The 19,085-nt window shown below is 53.5% G+C and overlaps 10 protein-coding genes across 10 annotated transcripts; 7 read left to right on the top strand and 3 right to left on the bottom strand.

Moving 5' to 3' along the window:
* Nucleotides 1–609: 609 nt before the first annotated feature.
* Nucleotides 610–3,698, bottom strand: CLAFUR5_09944 (Efflux pump radE; the record flags this gene model as incomplete). The annotated part of the gene is made up of 6 exons (XM_047909092.1): nucleotides 610–670; nucleotides 775–987; nucleotides 1,106–1,411; nucleotides 1,480–1,729; nucleotides 2,242–3,374; nucleotides 3,427–3,698. The coding sequence occupies 6 exons, from the start codon at nucleotides 3,696–3,698 to the stop codon at nucleotides 610–612; spliced, it is 2,235 nt and encodes a 744-aa protein (XP_047764305.1).
* A 590-nt stretch (nucleotides 3,699–4,288) lies between these two features.
* Nucleotides 4,289–5,769, top strand: CLAFUR5_09943 (Serine/threonine-protein kinase ppk23; the record flags this gene model as incomplete). The annotated part of the gene is made up of 2 exons (XM_047909091.1): nucleotides 4,289–5,245; nucleotides 5,332–5,769. 2 exons carry the CDS (start codon nucleotides 4,289–4,291, stop codon nucleotides 5,767–5,769), a joined length of 1,395 nt encoding a protein of 464 aa, XP_047764310.1.
* A 1,371-nt stretch (nucleotides 5,770–7,140) lies between these two features.
* Nucleotides 7,141–9,121, top strand: CLAFUR5_09942 (uncharacterized protein; the record flags this gene model as incomplete). The annotated part of the gene is made up of 3 exons (XM_047909090.1): nucleotides 7,141–7,700; nucleotides 8,099–8,670; nucleotides 8,727–9,121. 3 exons carry the CDS (start codon nucleotides 7,141–7,143, stop codon nucleotides 9,119–9,121), a joined length of 1,527 nt encoding a protein of 508 aa, XP_047764309.1.
* Nucleotides 9,122–9,477: 356 nt separating this feature from the next.
* Nucleotides 9,478–10,419, top strand: CLAFUR5_09941 (AB hydrolase superfamily protein; the record flags this gene model as incomplete). Its single annotated transcript, XM_047909089.1, has 2 exons — nucleotides 9,478–9,826; nucleotides 9,872–10,419. 2 exons carry the CDS (start codon nucleotides 9,478–9,480, stop codon nucleotides 10,417–10,419), a joined length of 897 nt encoding a protein of 298 aa, XP_047764308.1.
* A 154-nt stretch (nucleotides 10,420–10,573) lies between these two features.
* On the top strand, nucleotides 10,574–11,176 carry CLAFUR5_09940 (putative oligoribonuclease; the record flags this gene model as incomplete). Its single annotated transcript, XM_047909088.1, has 1 exon — nucleotides 10,574–11,176. The coding sequence occupies one exon, from the start codon at nucleotides 10,574–10,576 to the stop codon at nucleotides 11,174–11,176; it is 603 nt and encodes a 200-aa protein (XP_047764307.1).
* A 140-nt stretch (nucleotides 11,177–11,316) lies between these two features.
* CLAFUR5_09939 (uncharacterized protein) lies at nucleotides 11,317–11,538 on the top strand (the record flags this gene model as incomplete). The annotated part of the gene is made up of 1 exon (XM_047909087.1): nucleotides 11,317–11,538. The coding sequence occupies one exon, from the start codon at nucleotides 11,317–11,319 to the stop codon at nucleotides 11,536–11,538; it is 222 nt and encodes a 73-aa protein (XP_047764847.1).
* Nucleotides 11,539–13,361: 1,823 nt separating this feature from the next.
* Nucleotides 13,362–14,474, bottom strand: CLAFUR5_09938 (Vegetative incompatibility protein HET-E-1; the record flags this gene model as incomplete). Its single annotated transcript, XM_047909086.1, has 1 exon — nucleotides 13,362–14,474. One exon carries the CDS (start codon nucleotides 14,472–14,474, stop codon nucleotides 13,362–13,364), a length of 1,113 nt encoding a protein of 370 aa, XP_047764848.1.
* A 763-nt stretch (nucleotides 14,475–15,237) lies between these two features.
* CLAFUR5_09937 (3-ketoacyl-CoA thiolase, peroxisomal) lies at nucleotides 15,238–16,479 on the top strand (the record flags this gene model as incomplete). Its single annotated transcript, XM_047909085.1, has 1 exon — nucleotides 15,238–16,479. The coding sequence occupies one exon, from the start codon at nucleotides 15,238–15,240 to the stop codon at nucleotides 16,477–16,479; it is 1,242 nt and encodes a 413-aa protein (XP_047764727.1).
* An 81-nt stretch (nucleotides 16,480–16,560) lies between these two features.
* Nucleotides 16,561–17,286, bottom strand: CLAFUR5_09936 (uncharacterized protein; the record flags this gene model as incomplete). The annotated part of the gene is made up of 1 exon (XM_047909084.1): nucleotides 16,561–17,286. One exon carries the CDS (start codon nucleotides 17,284–17,286, stop codon nucleotides 16,561–16,563), a length of 726 nt encoding a protein of 241 aa, XP_047764774.1.
* A 220-nt stretch (nucleotides 17,287–17,506) lies between these two features.
* On the top strand, nucleotides 17,507–18,950 carry CLAFUR5_09935 (Succinate--CoA ligase [ADP-forming] subunit beta, mitochondrial; the record flags this gene model as incomplete). Its single annotated transcript, XM_047909083.1, has 3 exons — nucleotides 17,507–17,563; nucleotides 17,626–18,847; nucleotides 18,907–18,950. 3 exons carry the CDS (start codon nucleotides 17,507–17,509, stop codon nucleotides 18,948–18,950), a joined length of 1,323 nt encoding a protein of 440 aa, XP_047764725.1.
* Between the last annotated feature and the right edge of the window lie 135 nt (nucleotides 18,951–19,085).

Below are 19,085 nucleotides of genomic sequence, written 5' to 3'. Positions count from 1 at the left end.
GCTCTCCACCTGCCACGAAGCACTTCCTGTGTTCATGAACCGTGTCTGGCCGTCGCCCAATCATCATTGAACAATCATTGGCTGTGGCTGCGTGGTTTTGCAATCGTGATGGTGCGCCATTTTCCAGCTAATTGACTTTCGAACAAACAATTCGCTCGTGTTTGCTGTCAACTTGATCCCATCCTGACCTCACAGCAGGGACGTCGTCTTCCCATCCGGCCTCCATCGAGATGTACCTCAAGACGTAAGCCAGGCAAGAAATGGCGTTCAAAGAGCTGTCACGTTGTCATCAAAGTTTTCTGGGTCACCATTTGGCGAAGCAGCCACCTCCACAGTCCACGTGTGCAAGAGAAGCGGGACGACGGATGTAGGTAACGCTGCCAAGGTCCAAGGATGCCGTTCAGACAGTGAGATGCTGTAGAGCAATGCCGATGGCCCGTTGAAAACATGTCGTTGACCTCTCAGCAGCAGAGTGTTTGGCAAGGTACAGGGAGCGTGCTGACAAGATGCGGTCTCGAACTTCGTCTGGAAAGCGGAGAAGCCGAAATGTCGTGCTTGTTGATGCGTTGTTGAGGATACCTCTACAGTGCTCTCGCCACTGTGTGGCCGTTACACGAATTGCGGTCCCTCGATTTCGACCGTTATGCAGTTGGCCGACCCCTGGACATACCTGCGAGACCATTGTCAGCTTCTGTTTTGCATGAGGTATCCGAGGCACCGCACTCTCGAGTTTGCCATCCTCAACCGTGCACTTTAAACAGTGGTCCCACGTACCTCTTGCCATTGCGTCCCATGATACGATACACATCCTTCTCACTGGTCTTTGGGTAGAGGATCCCTTCCGTGGCGAGATGATTGCTCTGGCCGTGGCCATAGAACGTTGCGTCATCCAGCTTTCCAGGGTTAATGAACAGTTTTCCCATATCAGCTAATGTGATTGGTTCGGTTTGGTTGACCAATCCATTCTGGAGGTGTCCGGCACAGACCCTGGCAGATAGAACAATGTCAGCTTCACGCAAGTCACACCTAGATCGCCCGAGCATGGCACCCCAAGAAGTACCCGTCTCGAAGGTTACCACGATTTCGAAACCACTGCAGGACTTACCAGTGGTAGTCGATGGCCTTCACTGGTGGCTGAGAAGAAAGCATCTTGCGCCAAGATCCCTCGGGACAGTCCAGCCAGGGTGGTTGACAATGGTATCTGAACATTTCGTACCCGTTGTCAGAGCCAGGAATTGCCTTATTGGTCTTGATGATGTTGCTGCCTTGGACGAAGAACATTGGGTTCATCTCGCCGGACGGATAAACCACAATGTCGTGCTTGCCTTCCATCATATGCCCTGTCGAGACTCGGGTGATGATGTGCTCGGTCCTCTTCGAGCGGGGATACAGCCATGCGAAGTCGGGTTCTCTGCAGCGAAGCGTAAGCATGGCGTGGAAGGTGCTGGCCCAATGGAAAACCTCTATCTCATTGCATACCTTGGCAGGAAGAAGAGCGCCTGTTGCAGACATTGAGACTGCTCGATGACGCTCTTCCACTTGTGGCACACCCGCTGACTGAGCAGCAGGTCTTTCATCGGGAGGTGTTGCAGTATGCCCTCAAGTAACTCTGTGGTCATGAAAACGGCGTCGACGGCGGCAGCTCTTGTCATTGCTCTGGTGGCCATGGTTCGCTTTGAGCTGGCATCGGGCGCGACTGAGTCGCGCTTGCGTTTCGTCATGATGTTCACTGTATGCCGGTGCCAGTGTCAGTGTTGGAGCCGTTTAGTGAAATGGTCATCGAAGTGAAGTGTACAGGAAACCGCGACTACGCACTAGCGTGTTTCAGGCATGGACGCACATGGCAGCTCCCGCGAGACTGGGCGAGGACTGAGGAAGGAGCTTACTTCCCTTGGTTGGTACAAATGTACGTACAGATCTCTCATTGATCCTGAATACCTGTGAAGGCAGCGTTGCAAGCTGTATGGGACTACGAGCTGGTATTACAGCATTCTAGCCCATCTCACCAGAGGACATGGCAACTACTCACATTATACCCCAGCTCCTGCAACCACGTCCTCCTTCTCCTTCTCCTCCTCCCCCCTCTTCTTTCCTTTCCCTCTCTTCTTTCCTTTCCCCCTATTCCTCAACCTCTCCCAAACACCCCAAACAGCACCGGCACCGGCGCCATCGCAAGTGCCAACAACCCAAACAACGTATTCCCCCACCCCAGCCCCAGGGCATCATAAATATCCAACCCACAAAGCGGCAGCAAAGCCCCCAAAAGACTCCTCAACACCGCGTTCGCGGCGATAGCAATCGCCGCGTGCACCGTGTACACATCCGTCAAATATGTCTGCACATACATCAGAATCACGATCGTGCCGAAACTCATCACCGCCGTCCCGATCTGCGGCACGATCCAGTGGACTCGGAAGTGTGCTCCCCAGCCGTAGATTAAGAAGCCGATCGGGATCGCGAGGCTGCCGGGTAATGCCATGTAGAGAGGGAGGCGATCTTCGGGGAGAGGTGTGATGCCCGCGGCAACCTTGCGGCGGACGATCCTGTCGCTGAGGCGGGCGGCGAAGGCGAGACCGATTAGCGTTCCGACGCCGCAGCCCAAGTATGAGAGGCCTGCGGCTGTGGTGGAGAGCTTGTAAGTCTCGGTGAAGACGAAGGTGAAAGTCGTGAAGAGGATGTAGAGCAGGCCGTAGAGGAGTGCGATGTACATGCACATCCAGCTAGCCACGGGTGTGAAGAGAAGGATCTTGAGTGGGCGGACGCAGGTCTCTGCCATGAGCGTTTTGGGCGCCAAGGGAGAGGCGACGCGGGAGCGGTGGTCGAGGTTTTCGGTTGATTTGCGGAGACGAAGGGCTTTCTTCTCGAGGATTATGGTTGCGAGGGTTTCTTTCAGAACGAGGAAGCAGATTAGAGTCGTGGCGCCGGAGAGGATGGCAATGATCCAGAACACCCAGCGCCAGCCCATGGCTGCTACGGGGAAACCACCCGCAATGGGGCCGACGATGGGGCCAAAAAGGAAACCGAGTGACCATAGTGCCAGGGAGATGCCTCTCTGCTCGGGAGGCATCATATCTGCGACTGAGCCGCTACCGATCGTGACGGCTCCTACGCCAGCGAAGCCTGCCAGAAAGTGGAATGCCATGAGCATCGCCATGTTCGTGGAGACGGCGTTGCAAATGGTGAAGATGGTGAAGAGGATGTTGCATATGTGATAGACTGGCAGGCGGCCGTAGAGCTTACTTGCCGGTGCCACGACTATGGGTCCAAAGGCGAAACCTAGGACGAAGATGCTGACGACGAAGGTCGCTGCGGTGTTCGAGTCGGTTTTGAAGGTCTCTGGAACTCCTGGTGCAAACATTGAGGATGCTAAGGGTCTGGGCGTCTTGTCAGCGTTTGTTTTAGGTAGCGAGAGGCATTGAAACGTACGTCAGGAAGGTGACGAAAGAGGTCATGGCGATGTTGGACACCTTGCGCCATTGTGGCCAGTTCAATGGGTTCTCCGGATCGGTCTCATTCTCCCAGTAGACATCGAACTCACCATGTATCGAAGCGGCATCGTCCTGTACTTTGTCTGCGGTCGACTCTGATGCAGGTGGTATTGTGGCGGTAGCTGTAGACGTGTGTTGTGTCGCACGTGCATACGTGGTCTCTTCGTGCTCGGCCCATTGTGAAGTCTTCTCCTGTTCGTCTGCTTGCATCGCCAAACTTTGCCAGAAATTAGAGTTGGATATCCTCGAGCAAGAGGGGACGTCGAATCTTTTTATTTCCGTTCAAGACATCTCAGATGTCGTCAGGACCACGAAGAACTCGCACTGTCCGAGCAAAAAGGTCGACTACAGGTGACATGTTGCACCTCGGAATCGCTCTCGCCTCTGGGCAGTGGGCGCAGCGCGCGCGCGTCTCATCTCAGCATGTACCATAGCACGGCTTTCAGAGCATCCGTATGCTATATAGTACTCAATCTGCGAGTCGAAGAGATCGATGCCTGTTAAGACGACTGGATGGGAGGGCTGGACGTCGGTTGTGGCTAATGCGTGATTGCCCGTCGCACACTTCGTCCTGGAGTTCATCGTGATGCTCGGCGCTTTGATATGCACGGCAGGTGATGGCTCACTTGCCGTGTGTCGAAGCCATAGTTCGCGTCCAGATGGGCTCACAGAAGTGAACATCGGGTGCCTCAGCGAGCTCAGACGCTTCGGGCAAAGCTCAGAATCCGAGACAAGTGAGCTCTCACGATTGTCCATAGACTGTCTCGAAACTTGCTAGGACACCAAACAACAGAGTCGACATGCCATCTCGCTGGGCAGACACCGAAGAAGATGCGGCCGAGGATGCGCGACGGAAGGCTGAGAAGGAAGAGAAGAAGCGACTGAAGGCCGAGAAACAGCGCAAAGCAGAAGAAGCACAAGTTGCACAACGAGCAGCTGCAGCACAAGCGAATGGACATGCGCGAGAAGATGGTGACGAGCGACCGAGCAAACGACGGCGAATATCACAGGAAGATCGAGGCAATGCACTACAACATGCGCCAGCACTTGCGCGGAAGTTGCTGCGGTTCAATGCGCCGACATGGCAGCCATGCCGCTCTGTAGAACGATTCGACCGACTGAACCACATCGAAGAAGGGAGTTACGGCTATGTGTCAAGAGCGAGCGAGGAAGCGACGGGTGAGATCGTGGCCATCAAGAAGCTGAAGCTCAACCCTGCGACAGATGGCGGCTTCTCCGTCACAGCACTACGCGAGATACAATGCCTCAACGCCGTCAAGCATCGGCACATTGTGGAGCTGCGCGAAGTCGTCGCAGGGCAAGGCGACAGTCGAGGCGATGTATACCTGGTCATGGAGCTCCTCGAGCATGACCTCAAGACGCTGCAGGAAGAGATGGAGGAGCCATTCTTGCCGTCTGAGATCAAAACACTGCTGTTACAGCTTGGCAGCGCGGTCGAGTTCTTGCACGACCATTGGATCCTGCATCGAGATTTGAAGACCAGTAACATCCTCATGAACAACCGCGGAGAGATCAAGCTCGCGGACTTCGGCATGGCACGATTCTGCGGAGATCCTCCCCCACAGAATCTTACCCAACTAGTGGTGACGTTGTGGTATCGCTCACCAGAGCTACTGCTGGGAGCTACCACATACGATGCAGCGATCGACATGTGGAGCATTGGTTGCATCTTTGGCGAGCTGCTCACAAAACATCCTCTCCTTCAAGGCAAGAACGAGGTAGACCAACTTAGTAAGGTGAGTCACACACCCAGTCTGCCAAGATGCAGACTGGAAAGATCAGCTGCGAGGTGTGTACCAATCCATTGACGTTGTATATACAGACATTCGAGCTCTGCGGTATACCTACCGAGGAGACATGGCCCGGCTTCAAGCGCCTACCCAACGCACGATCGATGCGTCTACCGTCAAACAGCAAGTCCGCCACAGGCTCGATCATACGGTCCAAGTTCCCGACTTTGACAAACGGCGGTGCAAGTCTGATGAACAGTCTGCTCAGTTTGGACCCATCGAAGCGGCCTAGTGCCAAGGAGATGCTGGAACATGCCTACTTCCGCGAGGACCCACGTCCCAAGCCGGCAGCAATGTTTCCTACTTTTCCTTCGAAAGCAGGTCAAGAGAAACGGAAGCGACGTGCAAGTCCAAACGCCCCAATCCGTGGCGCTGCTCCTGGCTTGCAAGTCGACGTGGACTTCAATTCAATCTTCAAGGGTCGCGAGGAGGAAGAGAAGGGTGGTGGCTTCCAGCTTAAGCTGGTCTAAAGCCTCTGCTACTATGTTTTCCCGAGACCGTAAACAGAGCATGAACTAAAACGCCCGTAGTGGTATAGGTCCCGGTTTGCGGGTGACTGGGAAACGACTTACCAGTGAGATGCGGTCGAATTACCATTTCCCTCACTGCGCTGAGTCAAAAATGGCCGAACTGCAAAATTCTGCAAAATCCTGCTCTGAACGTCGAAAGCCGTCTCGTCTATCATCCACCTTCCCCGTCGACCGCCTTCGAACTCTTCACTGACATGCAGCAAGACCAAACGATCATGTCTGGACCCACCACTATCGAGCCTCCGTGCTATCTGCTTAGGCTCCCAGCTGAGCTACGCAACACCATCTACGAGCATGTCTTCGACTGCACGACCGAGCGCGAGGTTGAGCTTCGCACCGCAACGCCGCCCAGCAATTCTCTGCTCTTGACGTCCCATGAGGTATGTAACGAGACCGCAAAAATGTACAAGAGGTGCTATCGCAAGTACTGGACTACCACACGGTTTCATATCGACGGTGATGATCCTGAGCTCAGTCTGAACGGGAAAGCCATTTTCGCTCTGGACAAGGAAGCGCTGGAGCACATTGCCCATTGCAGGGTTGCTTGCCGGTACGATTCTCGTCTGTACGGTGCGGGGTCATTGTTCAAACACCATACCCTTACGCTGTCTGGTAATGGCCGCTGTATCTGGGAATGGGAGATGCAGCGGCGAGACCTCCCGCCCCCTCGGTCGACAATTCGTCGGTACATAATAGCAGGACTGGAGTCACAAAGCGATGGCTGGGTGTTGCATCCGTTCTATAATGTGACGCCTGGATGGGTGTTGTGCTATCGCTCCACAGAGGATGAATTACGATCGCTTGGTTGTCATGATGTGGCCATGGCGGAGCAAATTGTGTCTTTGCTCAAAGCTGTGAGGAATATCGTGACATGTGGGATCTCGTGAACGAAGGATTCACAAGATCAATAGAGAGGCCGTGAATACTTACTGGTCGTCGATCATGTGTAGACCGGAACACCCAATCTTGCGCGCCGTGCCAGCATGAACTTGCAGGCTGCGAGGCTTTCGACAATCGATGCAGAGAACATCGCCCAGAGAACACTCTGGAATCCCTCTGGCCGAAGAGTACCTGGTCGAATATACTTTGAGCGAGCCCAGACGATGGAGCTACAGCTTCAGCTCTGCCGGACAAATAGCTACTTCAGGCTTGGCGCCACCAACACAGAGTTACCAGCGGCATGAACGACTCTTACAACATAACAATGTAACAACGCTGATCCCAGTCCGCATGCAACAACATAAAACAAGCCATCATCCTCACTACATCTTATTGACCGTCATCCCACAGCGCCCCTTCACCGCCGGCACCATGTTCTCTACCACTCTTGCCCTCACCACACTCACCATCCACACCGCCCTCGCCCTCAGCCCCTCCTGCGCACCAGGCGGTAACTTCGACCTCACAAAACGGACCCTCCAACTCCCCACCGGCACCACGAACAACCCCGACCAAATCCCCTCCTCTAGACTCCAGGGCTGCAACGGCTACCAAGACCCCGGCCACAACTACTTCTTCACCGAATCCGGCGACGGCGCCCTCGTCATGAAAGTCCCCGGCGACCCCCCCAACACCAACTGCGTCACCACCTCCGGCAGCAAACACTGCCGTACCGAATGCCGCGAGTCCTCTCCCTCCTCTTGGTCCACTACCGCCTCTAAAAATCGTATGTACGTCGACCTCATCGGCGTATCTGGAAGTCAAGTCTGCGTGGGTCAAGCGTTCCAGGCAGATAGCGGGTATTCTAAGCCTGTGGCGGAGATTTATTACTATGATAATGGGGATATTAAAGTGGGGGTTGAGAAGGTTAAGGCGGGAGGGAGTCAGATGTTGTATCAGGTGGGGAATGTACAGCAGGGAAAGAGATGGAGGTATGAGTTGAGGTATGAGGGGGGGAAGTCGGGGATTGCAGTTAATGGGGGTGCGGTGCAGAATTTGGGGTTGTTTTTTGAGACGGGCAGGGCGTATTTTAAGATGGGGAACTATAATCATGGGAGTAGGGAGAGTGATTTGCATGTTTTTGGGTTGAGCGTTGTTCATGCATGAGTGAGACGTAAAGGTAGCCAGGTCTGCAGGAGAGGCAAAGAAACGGCGCAGGTCAGGGCGTGCTTGCCGTTGACCAGCGTCTGTAGCTTCACATGCTCGCTTAAAATCACGCTAATGCAGCAAGGATGTCGCGACAAGGATCGCGGCTCTTACCTTCCTCTACACCATCTGCCAGGTCCTTGATACTGATTTCCCCATCTTACTTACAACACCAAACTCACAGAACAAGCGCCACAATGGCGACCGACCAGGAAGAGATTGCAAGTGACGGCGATGTCATCCTCGTTGTCGGCGAAGAGACAACGCGCCTGCGAGTCTCCTCAATGATGCTTTCTGCCGCCTCACCTGTCTTCAAGGCACTGCTCGGACCCCACTTTCGCGAAGGACAGCAAGCACGATCTGCTGCCGACCCTGTTGAGATCGCCCTGCCCAACAATGCCTCCGAGCCAGTCACCTGGGTGTGCCTGCTTCTCCACCACAAGGTAGCCCTCGAGCTCGAGGCCAACAAGGTCACCGAGAAGCTATTTGATTTTGCCGTCACCGTGGACAAATATGACTGCAGCGAGGCACTGCGCCTCCAGTCTCGTGCTTTGCTGAGCCAGCACGCCGAAGACAGGCCCAAGCGGCTGAGATCTGATGCCGCCGACGTTCGGATCATCGAGACTGCTTATCTTCTCCGAGATGCCAAGTGCTTCAAGCAACAGACTGGACGCCTCATCACTCATCTTCGCGGCAACTCGAGCATGCCACAAGCGATTCGCCGCTATATACATATGCTACCGGAGTCTGTACTTGGTCAGATTCCTTGCATTCTGCAATCATGGGGATGCTCCTGCTGACATGGGACTCAGCTGCCATCGAATGGAAACGTAACGCTGCCGTGAACTCTTTTCTCGAAGACTGCATGAGCATCGCCCAGTGCTACTACGACAATGCACAGTACGACTACAACGGCTTCCAGACAGACGTCAGCCAAGCCATCGACGCAAAGAGATATTGGCCGCCCTTCACCCAACGTAGCAGTACTGCCTCCCTGAAGAAGGCTGTGAAAGTTCTCCGCGGCTTTGGCGTCTATTACAAAACTTGTGGGGAGTGCGCCTCTGTGCAAGACTATCGAAGCAAACTCGAGTTCGAAGACCTGTCACTCGTAGCTGACCGCGTGGAAGAAGATTGCGAAGGTCTTTGCTTAGCCTGTGTGTTGTCGGAGGATGCGGATCTCAAGGTGGCATGCACGAAGCACACGTGAGCTCCGGGCAGCATGACGCTTGGCGGAAGCTGTGTATGCCAACACAGGTACCGTGGATATGTAAAATCCCAACAGGGGATGTAGATACCGTTCAGGTCTCGGCGATAAGCCAGATATGCGTGGAAAGCACCGTCTGGAGTGCGAAGGCATCTCAATACTGTCCGATCCGCACGCGCGAGCGTTAGTGCCTTGTCGCTCCTGCATGGGTGCCTGGTGATCGTTACTGCCTAAAGGATGCATGCGCTGCGCTCTTTCGCGAGGTCTACGGCATGCGGCTTCAAATCGTTTCATACCTAATTCAACCACAGCTGCGCAGAAGCAATTCACTCACCAAGTAGTTTCAAGCCTCAAAGATCATGACTTCGCACTCAGAAGACCAGAATGATGGCATTGACGTGCTCAGCGTTCAAGCCGAGAAGGCCTTCGTAGACGGCGCCGGGGCCCCAAACGAAGGTATCGAGGAATTCTATGTGTCAATCCCAACAACAGCAGGCCACAAGCTCGATGCGAAGGTCTGGCGATACAAAAGCACACCAGCATCTGACAGACCTTTGATTCTTTTGCTTCATGGAGGCGGTTTCTTCGCCGGCTCAAAGGAGATGTGCACTCGTCCTGGAATAGAGTTTGCAGAGGAGTTTGGTGCGGTAGTGGTCTCGGCGGGTTACAGGCTGTGTCCTGATCATGCTTGGCCAGCTCCGGTGGATGGTAAGTCGAACGCCAAGATATCCAGCTCTCGCTGACAGTGCCCAGATGGACTGGATGTCGTCCGGTTCCTCAGTGAGAGTGCCACCAATGAGCTGGGCGCAAATCTCGAGAAAGGCTTCGTTATCGGAGGCTTCTCAGCTGGTGCCAATATAGCCGCTGTTGTGACTCACCAGCTGAGGTTGGACCTCAAGAATCCAGTGACTGGGCACTTCAGTAGCATTCCTCATCTCTGTCACGACGAAATGGTTCCGGCCGCCTATCGCGCCTCCTGGACCTCGCGAACGGACAACGAGCCTAAAGATCCTGGCATCAACTACCATTCGCCTTTGTTCTCACCGTTTAATTCCCCCGAGCACACATGGAAGGACCTACCCCGAACGTTTATTCAGGCGGGCGAGGATGACCTCCTCCGAGATGATGCAGTGATCTATGCAGAGGCCTTGAGGAAGGCTGGCGTGGAGGTACAAATCGACGTCCAGACACAGATCGGGCACCAGTGCTACTCGATATGGCATGATGAGACGAATGAGACTCATAGGGAGTTGAAGCAGAGAACGATGCGTGGTGTTGCGTGGCTGTTGAGGAAAGAGTAGTAGAGGAATCAGGATGTGAGGCAGGTTTGTGGGATGTAGTCATAAACTCAATCAATTTTTGCTTGGCTCCCGTCAAATTGCGTCACTGTTTACTCGGATCAAATGCTCATCTCTCTGTACATCCTCACTTCCTGCAGCAGACAGTATAGCCAACATGCCAGAATCACGGTCACATCATCCGTTGGTATGGATCGACTGCGAGATGACCGGCCTCGATGCCGAGAAAGATACGATAATGTCGTTGGCCTGCTACATCACAGACGCGAATCTCAACCTCCTAGATGAGACCGGCTACGAAGCAGTGATACATCACTCTCAATCCCAACTGGACGCTATGGGCGAATGGTGTACAGATCACCACGGCTCATCTGGCCTCTCGCAGGAGTGTCTACAATCTCAAACCACTGCCGAGCAAGCAGCAGACGAACTATACCAGTACATTCTACAATTCTGTCCAGATCGAAGGAAAGCGTTACTGGCAGGCAACACCGTGCATGCCGATAAGACGTTTCTCGTGAAGGAGCCTTGGACGAAGATCGCGAAGCATTTGCATCACCGGATCTTGGACGTCAGTGCGATCAAGGAGGCTGCAAAGAGGTGGGCGCCGGATGAGGTGATCAAGAAGAGTCCGCAGAAGGCTGGGAAGCATGAGGCGAAGGCGGATATTCTGGAGAGTATTGAGGAGGCGAAGTATTGGAAGAAGACTTTATTTGATGGAGCGGGATCGCAAGGTGAGGCAAACGGAGATGTGAAGTGAAGAGAGGTGCAAGGAGCGTGAGTCCAGTAGCTTGTTGGTCAAGCAAATCTCGAGGATTTCGCAACAGAAACCACGTCGGCCGCGAAAATACCCATCATCAGCATGCACATCATCACAGTGGACCTCCTTCGTATACTACGATGGGCGCATGGAAGAAACCCCGGCGAGCTCCCTCGAATCCTGTCGTGCGGTGCATCAAGAAGGACTTCCCGAATCGTGAGCACTGTGTATCCTGGATCATTGCTGGTATGGAGAACATGCATAAACCTCGAATGGACACTTTCCTCGAGGACTGCGACAGCACCTGCGAGGCCGTAGGCAATACCTGCGGATTCGCCGGAATCTACGGTGGAACTGTATAGTATTCTCACAGGCTGGATATGGAGAAGCTAGAGTCGTGAGGAAGAAGATAACGGTGGCACGGACAAGACGAAAGATACGGACAGTGATGCGCCGGCTGACAATAGAGCTTGGCGGATAACACGGCTTTAAATACCTCACCTCATCTTGAAGTCCAAACATGATGGCAATTTCCATCGAATACAGCCCTTTCGGACAACACGGGCAGCCGGCGGCCACCTGGAGCATATCACAAAACATATATACACCGCCCGCCGCCACGCCTCATTACAACAAAATGAACGCCACCATCCTACACCTTATCACCGTTCTCAACTTCAGCCTGCTGGGCTACCAAGCCTGGAAATGGCACAAAAGCCAGTATCTACTCCGAACGAAATGCATAATGTACATCGGACCTGACTACAAACGTTGCACTTCATGGTCCGTCACGAATTTGCAGAATGCAGCTCATAAGTCTATGGATGAGTTTACGGAAGAATGCACGAACAGCTGCAAAGCTGTGGACAGGCCTTGCGAGCTCGTGAGGGTCGTTGAGGGAGCTGTGCAGTACTCGTGCATAACGCAACAGGAGCTGCCAAGGTTCAGGGCGAGTGAGGAGCGTTTATATGGGAGCGACAGGATACCGCTTTAGGATGCGGTGAGGCTGTGGGTGATTCATGGTCAATCGAGATACTGGCTAGCATCTCCAGGCTAGGTTTGTAGCAATACGACCTGACGGCATCGACTGGTGCGTGGATCCCGAAGCACGGCCGTGTCTGTGCTATCTTCGTATACTTCACCTCCTGGTACTCAACCTAACTTCGTCTTTTTGATATGTGCCAAAATCAGTGCGAAAACAATGAAGCTCTTCGCGACCTTGTTGACCTTGGCCTATGCCGTGTCTATGGCGGCCGCCCAATTGAACTGCTGTCCGAATCAAGGCTGCAACCTTTGTGGGCAGGAAAAGCAGGTCAACTGTGAGACGGTATAGATCATCTTGCTATGGATATACAAAGGAGTGGAATGCTGATGTTGTAGCAGGGTACTTGTGACCCGATTCCACACCGCCTCTCGTAGTTGGCCTCGGGTCTGTAGCAATACCGCTGAACTGAATGCTGATGTCTGCCTAGAGCAGAAGGGCGCCTCTTTGGCTCGGTACGGGGGTTGGCAGAGTTTAGACATGGTTTTTCGCCCTCGTCCACGAAGATAGCCTGAAGACGGAGCTCTTTGTGTCGGGCAGTGTCGTGCCTGAGAACTTGAGGGCCCTCGCATGATCTTTTCTTAATGTTCGGGAGCCTGGTGGGCGAAATGTGTTCCCGCGGTCCCGGCTTAGCTTCACTGCAACGACAATCATCCGTCGGTCGTTTATAAACTGCTCGAACAAGTCTGCTGTGAGGTACAAATCTCCGACGTCGAGATTCGATAGTAGTTGCAGCGACAACCCGGGTGGTAGTTCAACTTTGCGATCCTCTTCTGGCCACTGGACATTCGCAAGATTGTTCACGAGCGCTAGACCAGCATTTGTTTCTACGTCTCCCCAAGTTCCATCGGTGTGATGAATGGAAAGTGTTGCATGGTGCTTGTTCGCAACAAATAATTGGATCTGACCTTCGAAAGCCTGGCCAACAGGGATTGTAAAGCTCTGACTGTTTTGTCGCCAGTGCTGCTGTGGTTCTGCATCTGTGATTTCCAGGTCGTGCCCAGTAGGGTCTGCGCTGTCCACACATCGACACATAATGACCTTGTCGTACGAGAAACCCACGGCGTCTCCTGTCGGCGATCTGCTAAGTATGTCAATGGTCCTTTCAGTGGAATGGGGTAGAGTACTGTACATGTCGATATATTAAATCCGTTGATAGTCACGAATAAGGAAGGCTTCTTGCTCATCGTCCTTGAGACTTATGTTAAGAGCAATCGCTTTAGTCCTGTCATCCTCGAGCGCACAATGTAAGATACCGCGAAGATTACCCTCCTGTCGCATGACGGGCAGTGTCATCCTGATGCCTACACTGATTGGCTCGTAAGAACGGCTGCGCTTGTAGGCCAACGGCACGATCTCATTCGAGTTTCTGAAGTACAAATGCGACGGAGCCAGTAGTATGCGAGTGTCCTGGAATGACAAATTCACGTCGCTATGCTGCATGGCATGCCAAGCAAATAGAGACTGGTCGGAGTGCGCCCGCAGTATCTCATGCTGTAGTCGCTGGAAAGCTTTGTGTCCTTCTCCGTAGATGACAGGCATGTTGATGTCGAATATGCCAAGCAGTGAGTATGCTCGATCTTCTGCGCGGGTCGTCTTCCTGTTCGCCCAACACATGCGTTGTGCTATACTGTAACGATCAAGTCGAGAAAGTCCTAGGAGCGCGGCTCTCCCGATGCCAGTAATTTCACTGATCTTGCCTACAAACCCGTCGATATCCTCCGCATGGCTGCATTCTCTGCAGTCTGATTGCCTGCAATATTGCGTGTTGTGCCGATGCACTACTCCAATGCACTTCCAATCCATGTCATAGAAGTGCAGTCTGACAGGTGCCAGTAACTCCTGCAAAGCAGAGATGAAGTTGTCCTTCAGGATAAGCTCTTCTGATAGGTTCGATACTACAGAGACGACGCCACAGAAGTTTGCAGGGTAGACATAGCAGATTTTCGCATTCTTGTACCAACGGAACATCGAATTTATGGCTTCAGCTAGTTCAGCGCTGCTCCCCTTGTCTATGCAGCATGTGTCAATCCAGACAAAGAGGTAGCCATCTTCACGTGCTCGTCGGCGAGAATGATCCAGTTTCGACCAACCAAGCTTGAGCTTTGCTTTCTCGTGGTCGTGAAGGTCAAAGAAAGTGACCTCTTCCTGCTCGGCCAGCCATGTGTGCGATAAGATAGCATATCGCGGCACCTGGCTGTCGTCATTGAAGGTCTGCAATGTAAGTTCCTCGGTATCGCACCGCAAGAGTCGCATCGTTTGTTCGTTGACGGACCGAATGATGTACCCGAGTCGTTCCTAGGGCTTATGATGTCGAACATGTCACTGAGTGTCAGTCCACCCCTCAGTATTCACAGAGTGGTGGAGTGTGCATGCTCGGCTCGCAAGAAGCTCAGCTCAACTACCCCCTGCGCATCTTTAGTGTCACGTTTCACGACTTACACCTCATACGATCTGCCTTGGGGAGTGAGTCTCCCGAGCAGCAAGTTTGTCCCTCAGCCTGGCTGATCTGGTGGTATTGCTCAGTGATCTGGTCATTGCCTCAGCCTCATCGTGCTAGCATGGCACTCTGGACCATTGGCCTCACAGACCGCTCCGAGAGGATCGGCCACGCCATCTGATATCCAGCTTCGCGCCTATTGACGTGGCATCTCGACTAGAGTCGTGACAGAGATCAGATTGTGACGGCTGTCGTCCTGGAGCCAAGACTGTGAATGTTGGTGTTGAAGATCGAGATGGGAGGAAGTCGCGACCACGGGTAAGTTCTCACCCAGCTTCCGAACTTGCCGACACCACTATCCGATGCTCTAACCTCTCCTCCCTGCACCTACCAACAAGACAGTTGACTGCCGTATATCGGCGCCACGATGTGATCCTAGGTTTCGTAGGTTCTGTCTTTCTCTTTGCTGTAAATCCTCCTTCGTCTGCTCTCATCTGCCGTGCACGAGGTCAGACGCGTCGATATCTTACTCCCTAGGTCCAGACAACCCATAGCAATAGCCCAAGAAACGTAGCAATCATGGCCGGCTTCATCCAGAAAGGCACGAAGAGCATCCTCCAAAAGAACCCCAACGATATCGTCTTCCTCTCTGCTCTCCGCACACCAGTCACACGAGCGAAGAAAGGCGGCTTCAAAGATGCCCACGACCACGAACTGCTCGCCCACGTCCTCAAAGCAACATTGGCTGCAAACACCAACCTCGATCCTGCGAAGATAGACGACGTTCAGATTGGTACCGTCCTCTCCGAACTGGGTGGCTCAAAGGCAGGCCGCATGGCAGCATGCCACGTCTGCGTGCCCATTACTACCAGTGTTCAAACTGTGAACAGGGCATGTTCGTCAGGTCTTGCAGCGATAACAGGAATCGCCAACGCGATCGCAGTAGGTCAGATTGATGTAGGCATTGGAGGCGGCATGGAGAGCATGACGCGAAACTACGGCTCAAGAGCAATTCCTACACAACTCTGGGATGAACTACGGAATAGCCCGGTGAAGGATGCAAAGGATTGTATCATGTCTATGGGAATCACGGCAGAGAATGTGGCGGAGCGATACGGTGTATCTCGTGCAGATCAGGATGCCTTTGCGGCCTCGTCGCATCTTAAAGCCGCGAAAGCACAGAAGGAGGGACTATTCGATAAGGAGATCGTAGCTGTAACAACAAGGTGGCATCCTAATCCCGAGAACCCAGAGACGACGGAAGAGATCACAGTGACGAAAGACGACGGAATCAGACCCAACTCCTCCCCAGAAAGTCTCGCGAAGATGAAGCCTGCCTTCAAGGAGACGGGCACAGCCACTGCGGGAAATAGCTCACAAGTCTCTGATGGCGCGGCTGCGACGCTCATGATGCGACGCAGTACTGCCACGGAACTAGGCCTCACCTCCAGCATTATCGGAAAGTGGGCAGGAACGCAAGTCATTGGCTGCAAGCCTGATGAGATGGGGATTGGGCCTGCTCTCGCAATTCCAAAGTTGCTAGACTACACCGGCGTAGATAAGAGCGAGATTGGGATTTGGGAGATTAACGAGGCGTTCGCAAGTCAGGCGATTCACTGTGTACGGACGTTGGGGATTGATGAGAGCAAAGTAAATCCCAAGGGCGGAGCAATCGCATTGGGACATCCTCTTGGTGCGACAGGAGCGAGGCAGCTCGCGACCTTACTACCGGAGCTGGAAAGACAAGGGCAGCAGTTGGGTGTGGTTAGCATGTGTATTGGAACGGGGATGGGGATGGCGAGTTTGATCGTGAGGGAGTAGGAGGGGTTTTGGATGAAGATATGTCAATATTGTGCTGCTGGGTATCTTGAGCGTGTATAGCAAAATCAGCCCATATTTTGTTCAGACATCACTTTTGCCTTTCTTCTTTTTCTTGTTCTTCTTTTTGGCCTTTTGGGCTAGCAATTCGTCGAGATAACTCCCTGCCTTCCTCTTCTGCGGTCTTGGGTCTTCGGCTTCGCTATCATCGGCGGCGATGTCAGCTTGGCCGGCTAGTTCCTTCAAGACCGCAGCATCCTCCCTCGGATCTGGAGGCTCGGCGTCTCCGTTCAATGTATCTTCATCATCTGCTCCGGCCACAGCGACAGCGTCCACCGGCATCGTAGCATTCTTTTGCGATCTCCTCTGTTTCTTTGACGTGAAAGCCGAAGCTCGTCCCTCTTCCTCATCCTCGCTCTCAGCAGGCTTGTTGAACATCTTCAGTTTCTGCGACTCTAACGGCTTCCGAGCCGCATGTGTGCTCTTTTCAGCCTCTTGCGACTTCTTGCGAGCTTGAGCAGCTTTTTTGCCAATCAAGTTCTCAAGCAATTTGTCGTTGTCTGTCCGTCTACGTTTGAGGATTCCGCCAAGCTCACTGTCATCTTCATTCTTGCGCTTCGCACCTATGCCTGTAGCCTCGCCCAGACCTTGAAAGTCATCCTGATCGCTGTCTGCAGCTGCAGAAGTGGGCTGCTCGGAAGCCTTTGCTGGAAGCCATGATTGCAGCAGTTTTTGACTTCGTGCGAGAGCGATGTTCTGACGGGTTATGAGGATGTCGATGGCGCTTAGTTGTCTGTCTGTGTCTGCCATGACTACTGTTGCATAGCAGTAGGGATGCGGTGGTAGTGGTGGTGCACGAAGATATATCGGAGGTGAAGTGTCTCAGGTCGGCTTAGTGTGGGATTCTGCGGCAGAAGCAAGCGTGCAAGCCTGACGCTCGCGAAAGAGCTTCCCGGAGAGCTTCACGTCTCTCGAAACAGACGGCAGACGACATCTCCTGTTTTCTCACACCACAATCCAGAACGCCACCATGTTCAAGCTCGCCCGTAGCAGCAGGCAGGTCGCCTCTGCTCTGCAGAGCTTCAAGGTACAGCATCCTCACCAGGGGAAGGAATAGCATCCCGGCACAGCATCTAACACTATCTGCAGGAAGCGCCCATCCGCCAACAAGTGCGCAACCTCTCCATCCACGAATACCGATCCGCCCAGCTCCTCGACTCGTACGGCATCGGGGTCCCCAGGGGCAATGTAGCGCACAGCCCCAAGGAGGCACAAGAGGTGGCCTCGCAGATCGGCGGAGAGGACATGGTCATCAAGGCACAAGTACTGGCAGGAGGCCGTGGAAAGGGCCACTTCGACAACGGATTCAAGGGTGGTGTGAGGATCGTGTATAGCCCACGCGAGGCGTCCATCCTCGCCGACCAGATGATCGGCCACAAGCTCATCACAAAGCAAACTGGCGAGCGCGGCAGGATCTGCAACAGCGTCTACATCGTTGAGCGCAAGTTCGCCCGTCGTGAATTCTACCTCGCAATCCTGATGGACCGTCAATCGCAAGGCCCTGTCATTGTCGCTTCGAGCCAAGGTGGTATGGACATTGAGACGGTAGCCAAGGAGAACCCAGAGGCCATCATCACCACACCAATCGACATCCACAAGGGCGTGACCGACGACATCGCGACCGACATCGCCACCAAGCTTGGATTCTCCAAACAATGCATTCAGCCGGCCAAGGACACCATCCAGAAGCTCTACAAGATCTTCATGGAGAAGGACGCAACACAGATCGAGATCAACCCACTTTCCGAGACCTCCGACCACCAAGTCCTCTGCATGGACGCCAAGCTCAACTTCGACGACAACGCCGAGTTCCGCCAAAAGGAAATCTTCAGCTGGCGAGATCCTTCCCAAGAAGACGCCGACGAAGTCAAGGCTGGCGAACAAGGCCTCAACTTCATCAAGCTCGACGGTGACATCGGCTGCCTCGTCAACGGTGCCGGTCTCGCCATGGCAACCATGGACATCATCAAGCTCAACGGCGGCAGCCCGGCGAACTTCCTCGATGTCGGCGGAGGTGCTACCCCAGAGGCTATCAAGTCTGCCTTCGACCTGATCACATCTGACCCCAAGGTGACGGCTATCTTTGTCAACATCTTTGGTGGTATCGTGAGATGTGATGCGATTGCTAAGGGTCTGATCAATGTGGTGGAGAGCATGAACTTGAGGACTCCGGTTATCGCGAGGCTGCAGGGTACCAACTCGGAGCAGGCGGAGAAGCTGATTAATGAGAGTGGGTTGAAGATTTTCAGCATTGATGATTTGCAGACGGCGGCGGAGAAGAGTGTGCAGTTCAGTAAGGTGGTGAAGATTGGTGAGTTTAAACATACTTCGAGGATTGATTGATGGGATCATTACTGACACTTTTCGCAGCACGCGACATCGATGTTGGTGTCGAGTTCACCCTGGGTATATAGACGGGAACGCATCAGGCGGCGCGGAAGTGACGCGCTGGAAGTAGCATGTGCTTGTGTGTGATTACTGGTACTGGGCGTACGTATGTATCATTGCGATTCTTGTACGTTCTGTGAGCAAGCTGAAGTTAAGCTTCA

This window comes from Fulvia fulva, chromosome 7 (assembly GCF_020509005.1).
Source record: "Fulvia fulva chromosome 7, complete sequence".
In the NCBI taxonomy this organism is placed as follows: Eukaryota; Fungi; Ascomycota; class Dothideomycetes; order Mycosphaerellales; family Mycosphaerellaceae; genus Fulvia; species Fulvia fulva.
Note: the sequence above shows the minus strand (reverse complement) of the source record. Positions and strands in the feature narration are given on the sequence as shown.